General features: G+C 37.4%; 1 protein-coding gene across 6 annotated transcripts in view; it reads right to left on the bottom strand.

Moving 5' to 3' along the window:
- Window positions 1–13,630, bottom strand: part of DCLK1 (doublecortin like kinase 1) — a 329,057-nt gene that overhangs the window by 28,554 nt on the left and 286,873 nt on the right. For 5 of the 6 annotated variants that reach the window (XM_079137379.1, XM_079137378.1, XM_079137376.1 and 2 more), the window contains 4 exons: window positions 6,270–6,403; window positions 4,448–4,525; window positions 3,984–4,080; window positions 1,064–1,144 (listed from right to left, as the gene is read on the bottom strand). In XM_079137379.1, coding sequence (XP_078993505.1) covers window positions 1,064–1,144; window positions 3,984–4,080; window positions 4,448–4,525; window positions 6,270–6,403 — 390 coding nt within the window. The remainder of the gene's footprint in view (window positions 1–1,063; window positions 1,145–3,983; window positions 4,081–4,447; window positions 4,526–6,269; window positions 6,404–13,630) is intronic. The other variant, XM_079137380.1, reaches the window with a different exon arrangement.

Below are 13,630 nucleotides of genomic sequence, written 5' to 3'. Positions count from 1 at the left end.
GTTGGTACATCACCTTTTGACTGTGCTTTCAATCATGCCTTGTCCTCCATAATTAGTTACTTTGGAAAGAAACCACTTGACTGACTGCCAAGATGACAATTCAGAGGAAGAGAACATTTTGTTGCCAGATCATTCCTGCAGTAAGCTGGCAAAATTTGTATCAATGAGCTACCAATTTTATGACTCTCTTATTATTATTATTATTATTATTTTTGATTCATGTCATATCTATAACCAAATCTGTAACCTGTCTTCTCTTCTGACAGGAAGAACCAATCAATCTAGTTAGGGAGTGTCCCCATCTGTCAATGTGGATTACAATAGCAGCTGGGTTAGTAAGTCATAAAGTTGTGGGGAAGAACACAATCAGTTAATGTATATGAGGTGCTTACAATAGTGCTGGCAGACTCTTGAAGTTCAGCACTCTGTGTAAACCACTATCATTATTTGCCAAAACAAATTGTATCAGTCAGTTGGAGAGAGATACAGGGTCAAAAAAAGAATGACTCTGCTCTGGAAAATTCTTTCATAGCTAAAGAAATGCCATTAGATCCCTTGTACTCAAAGGGCAGACATAGAAGCAACATCTTGGAGCTTTGAGAAATGCAGAGCTTCAAACCTACTGCATTAGTATCTGCATTCTAGGATCTCTCCAGGTGGTTTGTGAAAGGTACTGTCTCAGAGTGCTCCTGGGTATATGCGAAGATCCTGGGGTCATTTGTATGTTGGTAAGAAGGATATAATAGCAGGAGTAACTCAGAAAACCTGCTCTATCTTACTGATAATTATTCAACTGCAATCTGGACCACAGAAAGAAGGCTGAGGAGTAGGGGATATGGATCACCTGCACCTCAGCAGTTAGAAGGCAGTCCCCTTGGAATCAAATGAAAAGGACACATCAGATACCCTCGTGGAATGAGTGTAGGATTCTGTAAATGGTCTGGCTCATTTGGGGGAAAGAACAATCCCAAGCAGGACAAGAGGCAATATCCTTAGGAAATCTGCAAGCAGTTTTGCAAAGGAAGTCTAGGTGTGCATAGAGGAAGGGGAGTAAGTCACTTACATTAACCCAGGGATGCTCAAGGACCTGCACAGCTGAAAATCGCTGATCCACATTGACCAACAGCATCATGGTAATAAGCTCCTGTGAAGGGGAACATTAGACTCCATTTATTTGACTTGGAATGTGAAAAACTGGGTGTTTGCAAATGCCGGCCTTCTCTTCCGTTTGGAAAAGCATTTGTAAAAGCTCTAAGTCTTAATTATATCAACTTCACTTACCTGAACTACCTGAATAACATCTTCAAAAGTTAAAGGAAAGGTCAACTTTTGGAATTATAATATATAACTTGCAATGGATAGAAAAAAATGAAATTAAATTAATGTTTAAGTAAATTTCATAACAATGGTTTTAATAGAAAAAAAATTATTCATGTTAAAGAATTAGTAGTCCTTTCTTTGACTATGGTCTTACAATTTAAAGCCAGATTTCTTAATTAGTTTTATAAAGTTATATTTTAAAAACTAAATTTGCACTTTGACAGATGAAAGAAAAAATAGATTTTACCTAATTTCCAGACAGGATATTTAGGTTTGAAAGAAAGCAATGAAAAAAGATGTAGAATTGCCAATAGCAAATTGGTAGAAAGAACTTTTAGGGGGTTGGGACTGGGGACTGTCCCCAGGGGCTTATGTGCATTAAACATGTGTTCTACTGCTGAGTTACATCCCCAGCCCAAAAGCACTATCCTGAGAAATGATTCTAAGGAAATTTGTTGAAGTTGCTTCAAAATTTGCCGGCCTTATCAATACAAGGAAAGCAGAACTATTAAGAGGTTAGTTACTTGAAGGTTCTGAAATGAATGATACTTCCTTATGAGTTCAAACTGTTTTGGGCCAGGATGGCACAGCTTTGGTCTTCGTGACTTTGTCAAACATTTGTCTACTTTGGATTAGAAGTTCCCACATAATAAAATGGTTACATAGGTACTATGGAGTTTCTTTTGTGCACAGGCTCTGAGTACCACGTGGGATGGGAATGACTGATTTCCATTGATACAGAGTCTACCTTTGCTGTTTCCATTCCCTTTCATGCTTGGGCCAGGACTGTTTAAAACAATGACTGTGTGTGATACCTTTTGCCAGGTGCTGTGGGATAAAGGAGACAGTCCCATTTGTCAGTAACTGTGAGCTTGTAGGTTATAGAGTGAGAGAATTAAGTGTTGGGCAGATTCTTGAAAAGCCTGCTTACAGGTCAAAGTGCTCCAACCCCACTCCCCACCACCTCAGCTCCTTTCACCTCTGGCCTTTCTTCTGATACTTCTCTTACTTCCCTACATTCTCTGAAGTCCAGAGTTTGGATTCTCTGACAGCTGAAGAAAATGAGACTTGTGCCCAATATGCATCATTCCCTATGTAAAGTGGTTGGATCCATGGGGTTGGGTTTTAATTTGTACTTATACTCAGGACACAGCAAAAGGAAATCATACCCATTGAACAACCAAAAAATGATTATTTTTCAACATCAAATTTTCAAAAGTGTAAGTCAATGCTTGTGACATGATACAGGTTGAATATCCCTTATTAAAAATTCTTGGGCCGAGAATGCTTCAGACTTAATTTTTTTTTTTTCAATTTTGGAAATTTGCATTACATAAAGAGATATTTTGAGAATGAAACACAAATTTAAATACAAAATTCATTTATGTTTCATATGCTTCTTATACATATGGCCTTAAGATAATTATATACAAAATCTTTAGTGCATCTATGTTTTGGCTGCAATCTATCACATGAGGTCAAGTGTGGAATTTTCCACTTAGGAGATCACATTGGTGCTCAAAAATTTCAATTTTGAAGCATTTTGCATTTTAGATTTTCAAATTAGGGATGTTCAATCTATGTAAATTTAAAAGGGATCAATTACAAGGTTTTGCTTTCTTCCCAAAGTCTACAAATATTCCAATGTAAGAGTTGTATAATTTTTTAGATGCCAATCTGTAATTATTTTTAAAATGTGTTACCATGTACATAAAATTTACCACTTTATCCATTTTTAAGTGAACAGTTCAGTGGCACTCAGTACATTCACATCATTGTGCAACCATCACCACCATCCTAGAAGTGGATCTTTTAGTTCAGTGGGATAAACACCATATGTCTGGTTTCTCTTCCTCTAAACCCCATTTATCTTTCAAAATTGACTATAAAACATAGCTTCCCCATAAAGTCTTTGATGATCATTTCAACGTATGTTGAGGTTGAACTTTCTTTCCTTTGATTGATGAATTGCTTGATCCACTTATCCATATATTATTCATTTGTTGAATACATGTCGATCAATAATTAGGTACCAGCTATGATTTAGGCACTGCAATGAATGAAAAGGACAAAAATCCCTGCCTTCACAGAATTTGCATCCTAGTAGGGAGAGTGTAGAAATAAATGATACTAATTGGACATATCTTCCTATCTCTATACGTCTGTTTACCTATGTAGGTGAGATAGGTATTTACATGGTATACCAGATGGACATAAGAGTTTAAGTTTTATAGAGAAAAAAATAAAGCAGATAAGGGGGATAAGGCAAGCCAGGTAAGGCTTAAGAGCTGCAATAGGAAATGGGGTGGTCTGGGAAGGCTTCACTGAGGAGATGATGCTGTCAATAACTGAGAGGGGTGAAGCAACATGACATGCAGAAATCTGAGGTGGGCTCAATCCTGGCAAGGTGGGGGCACAGCAAGAGGTTACCACAGTGTAACTAGAGTGACAACGAAGTAGAGGCTCTTGGTAAGTGCTTGTTAGGATGGCCATGAGCAGATGGTTTGATGTCTGTGAAATCTTGGAAAACCTAGTAATTACAACTAAAAGGTATACAAATCATATTTATGATATCATTAGTCTCTTTGCACACAACAATTGAGAATCAATAATTTCACTAAGACACCTAGGCTGTATGGAAGAGGTAGGCACTGGCAACCTACCTTTGCAGAATCAGAAACATTGTCCCAGTATGGAGAAGGAAAGTCCACTTGCCCCATCAAGATCTGATCAAAAAGCACCTCCTGGTCATCACCACTTCTGTTTAGATGAACAACAAGGAGAAAACAGCACTAAAATGTTAACTCAGGGCATGTATCGCCATTTTTTTAATGCATTGAGCCCTTCCTTTTCCTATAAACATGTAAAATGTGTGTTCTTAAAGCAATCAAAAATGTCAAAATGCAACTGTTTTGGCAAATTAGGAAAGAATGAGTTTTTAAATTATATGAGGAAGATTTATGGAAGGTGTATAAATTAGCATGCACAACATGGAAAAAATAGCAGGCATTGCAAGTGATTATGTTCTTTTCCTGCTTCAGGCCCCTTTGTTCAAGAAGGGCAAATGGATCATTCAGAGAATAGAGAAATGCTTTGTTTGTGCTGAATAAAAGATTGCTGCCCATACCCACGAAATGGAGGGAAACCACACAGCAGGATGTAAGTGATTACACCAGCTGCCCAGATGTCCACCTTGAGGCCATATCTGGAAAAATAAGTGATGTTAGAGTTAGCAAAGTCAGGACAGGACAAATTATGGGGCATGCTAAAATAGATGACTCTTCTATTCCAAACCAAAAATGAGACTGAACAAAATAAAAAACCTAATGACAAACACTAAACTAAAACCCACCAGCTAAGCAGAGTTCAAGGAAGGAATTTAAAAAAATATTAAAGAGACTATCTAAGGCATATGAATAAAATCAAAGCAATGCATGCCTAGTAGGCTCATGTCCAAATATCAATAACTGAAGGGTATCAGGTTTATTAAAATCATACTAATTCTGAGATAGGGATGGACCTAACTCTCTAATTTTAGAAATCATAATTATTTGAAGATCATTTTCCAGCTTATGAAGAGCCAACATGCATTATCTTATTTAGTTTTCCCAACAACTTTGTAGGTTGGACAGGACAAGTATTGCCTGTTTTATAGAAGGGAAAACAGTTTCAGAGTGTGACAGCACCGTTAGTGACAGAAATGGACCGTCTTCAAGGTCTTCAGGGCCCAACCAAATCCTCTTCCCACACATGTCCTCAACCCTCCCGGCAGACTCTCAAAATATGTTCCAGTAGCAAATGTAGCCATGCCAGAGGCAGCACTTTCTGAGGGAGGTCAGATCAGGTACAGATGTGGTCTGCCAAATTACTCAACTCTGACAAACACAAAGTCCCCATTCCCTCATATCTCACCATAGGCATTTCCCTATTGAGGTTTCCTTCTTACCTGTCTTGTCTTTCTGCCCACTAGATCTAAGGTACAAGTAGAAAAATCATCCATCCACTGGTCACAGTGGATGACACCACCTGGATTCCCAAGTGTGGACTGAAATTTCTAATGAAAGAAAATGGGGCTCTCCCCCTCATTGTCCCAGTCTCCCAAATTCCGATCAAGTTCAGTGCCTCATGACTGACTATGGTTGTTGGTAAGCGACAGGCTCTTTGCTGAAAAACCCTTTCTCTAGGGCCAACCTGAGTTCACACACCGACTCAGCCTCCAAGAAGTCATGAGCTTACAGGACACTTAACCCCTCAGTGAGGAGTCTCAGTGGATTTATGTGCAAAATGGGAACAGTACTATTTACCAGAAGAACATGAATGGAGTAAGTGGGTTTAAGGGCTGGCATGTATAGGTCCTTATTAGTAACAGATTACTTCACTTTCTCTCCCCATTCTAATGTAGAGATTTTCATTCCCCTGATTCTGTACAAAGAAACCAGCAAATTCCCAGTGGCCCTCTGATGCCTAAGGGTATTTTACTCCACAGGAAATCAATGGATCTCCAAAAGGACCAAAAAGGACGAGGAATGTACAAATGTGGCTGAGAGAAATAAGCACAGGAGAGTGTAATCACCACACAGCAGTATCTGCTTTTTCTCCAAAAGTGAGTTAATTACCATCACTGTATGTTTCTCTGTTAGTCCGAAAATTTTTTACTCTGGGGTTAATAACTTCCATTCTACCTTTAACAAAGGCCAAATGGAAGCTTTAAACAAGATTGCAGTAATTGGTAACTTGATTGAGAAAACACAGAAAATAGCTCCCACTATAAAAGTTAAAAAAAAAAAAATAAAGAAAAGGAAAGGAAAAAGAAAAAGGAAAAAGAAAAGAGAGGAAAGAAACTCAATGCTTGATTCTGTCTGAATGAGACAGAGTAGTACTATGTTTCTTATTCTCAGGTAGCCAGGTTCTTTTGCAAGCATAGAACTAAACATAGAAGAAGAATTTACCCAGTCTCTGCAATTATTTCAGGAGCCACATATGTTGGGGTGCCACAGACTGTGTATAGGGGGCCATCAACAATGGTGGCCAGTCCAAAGTCACCCAGCTTCAGCGATTTGCTGCCATCTTGATGCTCATACACCTAAAATAAAAATAAAAATACAATTGCCTTAAAACTGAGAACGCAAAAGCTTTTCATTGATGAAATGAGGGACAATATGGTTTAAATTTAATGTATATAATATTAAGAAATCAGGCAATTGTGCAAAATAGCATTTTTTAGATTACTGAAAAGTTGGAAATGTAGTCAACAAGCAGTAAATGGAAATTCACTAAGTATACTATGGTACATTCATACAATGGGCTGTACAAGGCCATTACAAAGGTGATGTGAGAGTATACTTATTGTAATCAATTATGTTGGGGAGGTAAGGATATCAGATTTCATATTGGTTTGTATAAAATGTCTGTTAAAGCAAAAATAAAACAAAATAGAAAAGAAGTCTGAAAGAACACAGTTTCAGTGTGTCTGTCTCTGGGTGGTAGAATTATAGAGATTTTTTTTTTCTCTTATCTGTATTTGATGCTTTTTACAATTAAAGTTGATTTGAATAATAAAATGAAGCATAGAAAGTCTCTTGTGCTTTATTTTATGAAAATAATTACTTCTTCCTTCCAATATATGAGAAGCTTTAAATATGCCTTTCTTTACTAATGGCACAAAAAACTACCTCCATATTAAAATACTTTATTTTCAGTGCCCTACATTTCCGACAAGATCTATTTACATTTTTTATTAATAATTGAGAGGGATATTAACATTTCATTTTACCTGTGGCAATTTGGAAAGATTTATCAGGTGCAGAGTCAGCATTCTGTCCAGGTTTCCTTATTAAGGCAGTAAAAGTTTCTAGTCTTTCACCCAACAAATCAAAAGAAGGATGTCTGTGACTCTAGGCAAGTATTTATATGCTTTAATTCTGGTCTATGATCAAACCAAAAGGATATGCTCTAAAAAGTATCCCAAACAACTTCATTGATCGCAAAGAAAGGATCAAAGGGCATTCAGAACTCTTATTCAGTGCTCTCTGGAATCAATAGGATAAAGAAAAGAAAACCACAATAAAAGTCCAGTATTTCCAGCAAGAGCAATCTTTCAGAAATGCCTCAAGGAAATGGTGAAGTTTTCCTCATACATCAAAATAATTCATGCAGTAAGTCGAGGCTCGCATGTTCTTCTGTTATCACTCTATGATCATCTGGTACTTGCTGAAGCACTCTGCACCTCCTGCACAGCACGACACATCTCCACACATCAGGAGCACTGCTACTGTTCACATGTGTGTCCTCCTTCCTTTGGAAAAAGTTGATTCACTTTGCATTCCACTATAGCACAAAATGCAGATGTTTGGCCAGCTAAGCTGCAGTATCAGCAGTGACCATTTGCATCCAATTGTTTTGGCAGAGGCAGTGGTCAGATTCGTCTCCCTGGAGAGGCTGGGTGGAAATTATGCTTTTACATCTTGTACACATTCAGAACATGGAGTCTTTCCCTCCAGGGCTCTGGATCACAACCAAGTTTGGGTTGTCCTGGTGCAGGCATCCAAAGCCTGGGGTATCACCTGCTCTGGTGTTAGGGCAAAGACGGCTATGTGTCCAGTGGGATGGACACTGTCCTCCCTGCTTAATGAAGGAGCTGTGCAGCCCTGGTCACCATAAACAGGTTTGAGTTAGGACTTGGAGATATCAGAACTGCAAATCACAGTATTGCCCTCAGCCTAAATGTTCTCAGGCAAAAGAAATCTCTAAATCATAGTCCCAACATACTAGCCATTCTGGTCATCTAAACAACAAGCAAATGTTTTTTTTGTTTTTTTTTGTTTTTTTTTGTTTTTTTTTTTGAAAAGAAATAAGAGATGGAAGCATCTATAGATCATCTGTCTAGTTTACTTTCCCTATAGAGCAAATTTGTTTACTTCCTCAGTTCCATTTTGTTACTAGTAACCTTTCCAAAATGTAAAATAACCTCTTGCTCTGATGTTCTGCTAGGTTCAAGCATTCATGATGTGTGCTTTGTGAGATGGTGCAGATTTTGATCTATTCATTCAACTCCATTTATGCAGGAATTCTGTAGCTTTTTTCCTAAACAGTGTGTAAATCACATAATTTATTCAAAAGTTTGACAAAACCAGATGTTGGGGGATTCAATTATTAAGTCCCATTATAGTTCTGAAAATGACCATGCAATTCTCTTACATGGAGCAAGGGTTTTATCTTTGAACATCTACATTTTATCAGGAATTCCATATAACATATAGTCATATACTAATTATATTTAAAATAGATGAGTAATATAGTCCAAACTTCTACTAACTGAGAAAAATGCAAGGCCCTGGGTTGAATTCCAGCACAGCACAATAAGCAAAAATAAACATTAAAATGTTACCTAAAATGAGGAAAGTGAGGAATATCTAAAAGTAAGAACACTTCTAAAAAACCAAAGACATTCAAATGAAGTATATTGAATTCATAATTTTAATGGTCTGTTTTCTCCTTCTGTAGTCACTTGTATAATGCCCCTCTTTTTCTTTTTCTTTTTTTTTGCTTTGAAAACTGATAGAACATTCATGAACACAAACAGATTCAACTGATACTTAGGAGAGACCAAAAGAGCTTAGCGACAAAAACCTATTCCATGTCTCACTGAAAACATTTCAAGACCCAAGTAGTACATTAGAAATGCTTCAACAAAATGTTTTTGCAGGTGAATAAATGTCCAGTCCACTGGTTTAGAATTCTGTTTTAACTTATTGTCAGGCAGGGCAGGAAACAAGGTTACTTTGGGGTTTTCTCTGTCAACACTTTGGGAGAAAGATGGAGCAGAATATTTCAGTGTTTCTTCTCCTCCAATGGGAGAGCCCCTTTCTGAAGTGGTATAATGAGTCTTCTCACAACTGGCGCTCACCATGAGCGCCTGCTGCAAACTGAGCCTCTGTTCACCCTCATCTCTTTCCGAGCCAGTTTCAGAGAAGCATGAGGGAGGCCATTTGCAAATATAATTAAAACATCACAGATTGCTCAATACATCTGCTTCAAGTGTGCATGCACACACATGTGCACGTACATGCAGTTTATGCACACACACAACATCCTTGCAAAACTATCTCTGTAAAATATTCTCCCAAATGGCAGCTGTAAATTCACTTTGAAGCATGTTTTTAATTGAAAGTTAGAAATCAGAAAGGCTTCTCACCAGTTCTCATCTAAAAGGCTGAGTCCTTGACTTACTCAACTCTCAGATTCACTCTGTTCCTCAGCATGCCTCCTCATCTTGACCATCATTCACAAAGGACATTAGCAGGCTGCAAGTATAAGACTTGGACAGCCTGATCCAGCAAGTGGGGTTCTGGTGTCAGAGGAACTTCTTGCTGTAACTGTGTTTTAAATCCTCTATAAAACATGACCCACACGTGAAGTGGGAGTACATCAATTGTCAGTCAAGGAGTGCTCACGACATGAGATATAATTTAATGTTCAGGCCAAGCCCTTTAAATACTATAGATGCTCCCCCACATCTTTAACACTGAGGGACTATTAAAGAGACGAGGATTAGTGCAAATTACCCAGTATGTAGTGCTTTCACTGTTTTAACTAAGCAATAAAACTGTGTAATTGTACAACACTAATTGAATGCAGCTACACATAATTGTGGGCTGCCATATGTATCCTATTACCATAAAGACTGTCAGTATTTTCTAAGCTACTCTTGTGATCATTGCAGATGGCTATAGTCAGAGAAGTTGTTCTCTAGGGTTTATTATATGGCTATAAAGATATCCCATGATTTGACAGACTAAGTGTGTTAAATGGCAACAATTATGAAAAAGGTTCCAATTAAAAGCTGAAGTCATGTTACCCAAGGAGAGCTAAAGTGTGAGGTCAGGTGTGTAGATTTTGGGCACACTGGTATTTCTCTTTTAAAAAAGGATTTTATTTTTGCATCTTTTTTGTTTATTTGGGGTTTTGCACTGGTGGTAACTTGCTGAACAGTAGATATTTGGGCATATGCCTGACTTCCCTTGGATGAGAAACTGAGATCATTTGGAAAAGTTATTTGGAAAAATAAAACATTTAATATACAGTCATAAAATGCAGCCGGTGGCCATAAAATATTATGAAAATTCACAGATAACCTGAACCCAGTCAAATGGTTTCTGAGATTCCCATAATTGAGAACTAAAAGCTGACTAATATAACAGATGTGTTGGAACAAACACAATTCTCAGTGTTGCTACAAATTCAAGGATAGCCCTGTTGAAATGTTGGCTAATGAATCATTAGTAACCACTGAAATAGTTTTCACAGAGGAGCTCAATAGGTACTAAAAATTATTTCACCAAATAGAATTGGACAAAAGTGGCGTGAAATTGACAAAGCCATGAAAAGAGGTCAATTTACTTTTTAACATATACGGTCTCCCTTTAAAAAGACATTGATTTTCCTCCAGCCATAGTGTATGTCCTTTGTGATGCTTTCTAAGGAAAATGGATTAAATTTAAATCTTTAAGAAGCAAAGCATAACAACATTTAAACTGGGAGTTATTTTGCAAAATGCACTTATGGTCACATACTTTCGAATTAGAACTCCTGGAAAAAATACACTATAATTTTAAAAAATTATATTCACAAGCAAATATTTATGAAATCCAAGTTAAATAAAATAATGAAATGACAAAACTTGCATAAGGGAAAAGAGAGGAAACAATATTAAAGGAAGAGATAAAATTGCTTCTCTTACGTTTTACACCGGAGATAGCTGGGAAGCTAGAGAACGGAAACTACAGGAAACCTGATTCTCATCCTCAATTTAAAATAGTCATGAAACCATCGAAAAAGGGGTTCTAAGCAGCTGCAGTGAGATACATAAACATGCATACTCCAGATCCTGTTGGGAATTGTATCCCAGGATTTTGCCCAAACTGTGGGAACTCAGTACCATCTAAGGATTTTATTCCATTTTTGTCACACAATTGATACCTAATACTCTATTGTAGAAAAGTCAGAAAAGGCAGGTCACTATGGAGGAAGAGGAACTAAACTCACCTATAATCTCCACACTCAGAAATAACCCTTGTGTCCTGTGGACTTCTAGAGCTTTCTTTCCCCTTCTTTCTTGCTCTTCTTTTCCCACTGGATAATACATCTTGAATGTTTTCCCAAGTGTATAAGTATAAACGTGTAATTATTTTCGGGGGCTGCTGGATATTCCATTATATGGAGACACTATAATAATAATCCCTACAATAACTACTACCACTGCCATTTACTGAGCACATAGGATGTGCTAATCAGCGATGAGGACAATGTGTGCATTGTATCATCTAATCCCTACAACAATCCTATTAATTAGAAATACCCTACGTGACATCTTTCAGGTAAGAAAATTGAGGTTCGGAGACACTAAGTAACATGTCCAATGTAACACTAGTAAGTAAAGAGCCAGAATTTAAACTCAGATATAGCAGATTCTGATTTTAACCAGAATGTCCTTCTGCCACATTGCTATTTACTCAGTACCCCAAGCAAGTTGTTTCAATATATACTGTTTTCCCCCATACTAAAAAACATTTGAGATGAACATCCCTATTCACACACACACACACACACACACACACACACACACACACACACACACACATTCCTAAGTACACAGCTAATTTTCCCTTGGTTGTGTTTCTAGAAGTGGAATTATTGGGTCACGAGGTGCATACATTATTTAAGCTTTGACTTTCTATTACCAAATTTCCTTTTGGAAAGGTTTTACTGAGTTATTCTTCCACTAATACATATGCAACAACTGGGTAGCAGTTATTTTGAAGAAGGTCCTTGAAGAACAAGGACTCTCAGTCGATGCTTAGTACAGACACTAGCAATTATTGTACTACATAATGTTTAAAAAAAAATGTTTGGCTTCTGTTTTTCCTTAACCTTCATCTTCATTCAGAGAGTAGAAGTATTTTTTCTAGACACCCACAAAAAAACTGATCATTCAGTTTCTGCTTAGATACCTACAATGTCTACTTACTTATGAGAATGGCCATTTAATTTTCAAAGAGGTATAACGGTTAGAAAGGTTTTCCTCATATTAACCCTAAAACTCAAATACAGCTCCCACCAGGACTCCTTTGATGGACATTCAATGAAAGAACTCTAGGGGCATAGTAACAGTTTTAGCAGCAGTGTCACCCTGGGATCTGAGACTCACACTGAACTAGGGTGGACACATAGCATTTTGACTAGGAATCAGGCCAAGTTTTCCCATTATTCTTTTTCTGTAATTATCAATAAAACTATGCAAAAACTACTCATAGGGATTTATGTTTCTCAGGAAATTTCACCTTAGTGACTTTGGACCTTTATAAAGCCAAAGATATTCTTGGATCTCAGTTCTGTCATTTGCAATATAATATATCTTCATTCAAGATAGAGGCAATGTTGATTAGGGCAGGGCTATTGACACACTCATGGTAGATTGCTGTCTCTTCCTTTGGGTAATCCTCAATCCATAATCAACACACTCTGGTGGCCCAAGTTCATACTATAATCTGTCTTCTGTATCTAGGGTCTGTATATGCAGATCAAAAACTAACTGTACTGAACATGTACAGACTTATTTCTCTTCTCTGTTCCCTGAACAATACAGTATAACAACTATTTATACAGTATATATTTTATATAAGGTATTGTAAGTCATCTAGAGATGATTTAAAATATGCAGAAGGATGTACATAGGTTCTATGTAAATATTATGCCATTTTATATAAGGGACTTGAGCATCACAGATTTGGGTCTGTCCATAGGGAGTCCTGGAACCAATCCCCTATGGATCTTGAAGTCCTTTGTCAACCAATGCTAGCTATCCTACAATGAAATGGATTGATTTGGGGACAAGAGTCTTGGGTCTAAGGCAGAAATCCATTATCTTGTGAGCTTGGTTATTGTCATGAATGGAAATGAAGAAGAGTTACAAGACACATGTGATCATTCCTTGGGATAAACAGGAAGAATCTGTGGCTAGATGTCATCCAGTGAGTAAAATGAGGATGATGAGCTGTATGTGTCGTGTAGTGGGCAGGTAGGAAGGCACAAACACTCAGTAGAGAGCTTCTGAAGGAACATTTCTGACCAAGAGAGGCAGAGGCTCTGAGAAACTGCCTTCTTAAAGAGACTACTGTGGAATTTGGGAGGGGAAAGATTTTAAACATACATTTTTATATTTGAAGTCAATGACTATGTTTACATCTGCAATCTAAGAAAAACAGTGATGGAAGTTACACTTTTGCTAGGAAAGACTACATTTCCTAAGGAG

Source organism: Sciurus vulgaris, assembly GCF_902686455.1.
Source record: "Sciurus vulgaris genome assembly, chromosome: 4".
In the NCBI taxonomy this organism is placed as follows: Eukaryota; Metazoa; Chordata; class Mammalia; order Rodentia; family Sciuridae; genus Sciurus; species Sciurus vulgaris.
Note: the sequence above shows the minus strand (reverse complement) of the source record. Positions and strands in the feature narration are given on the sequence as shown.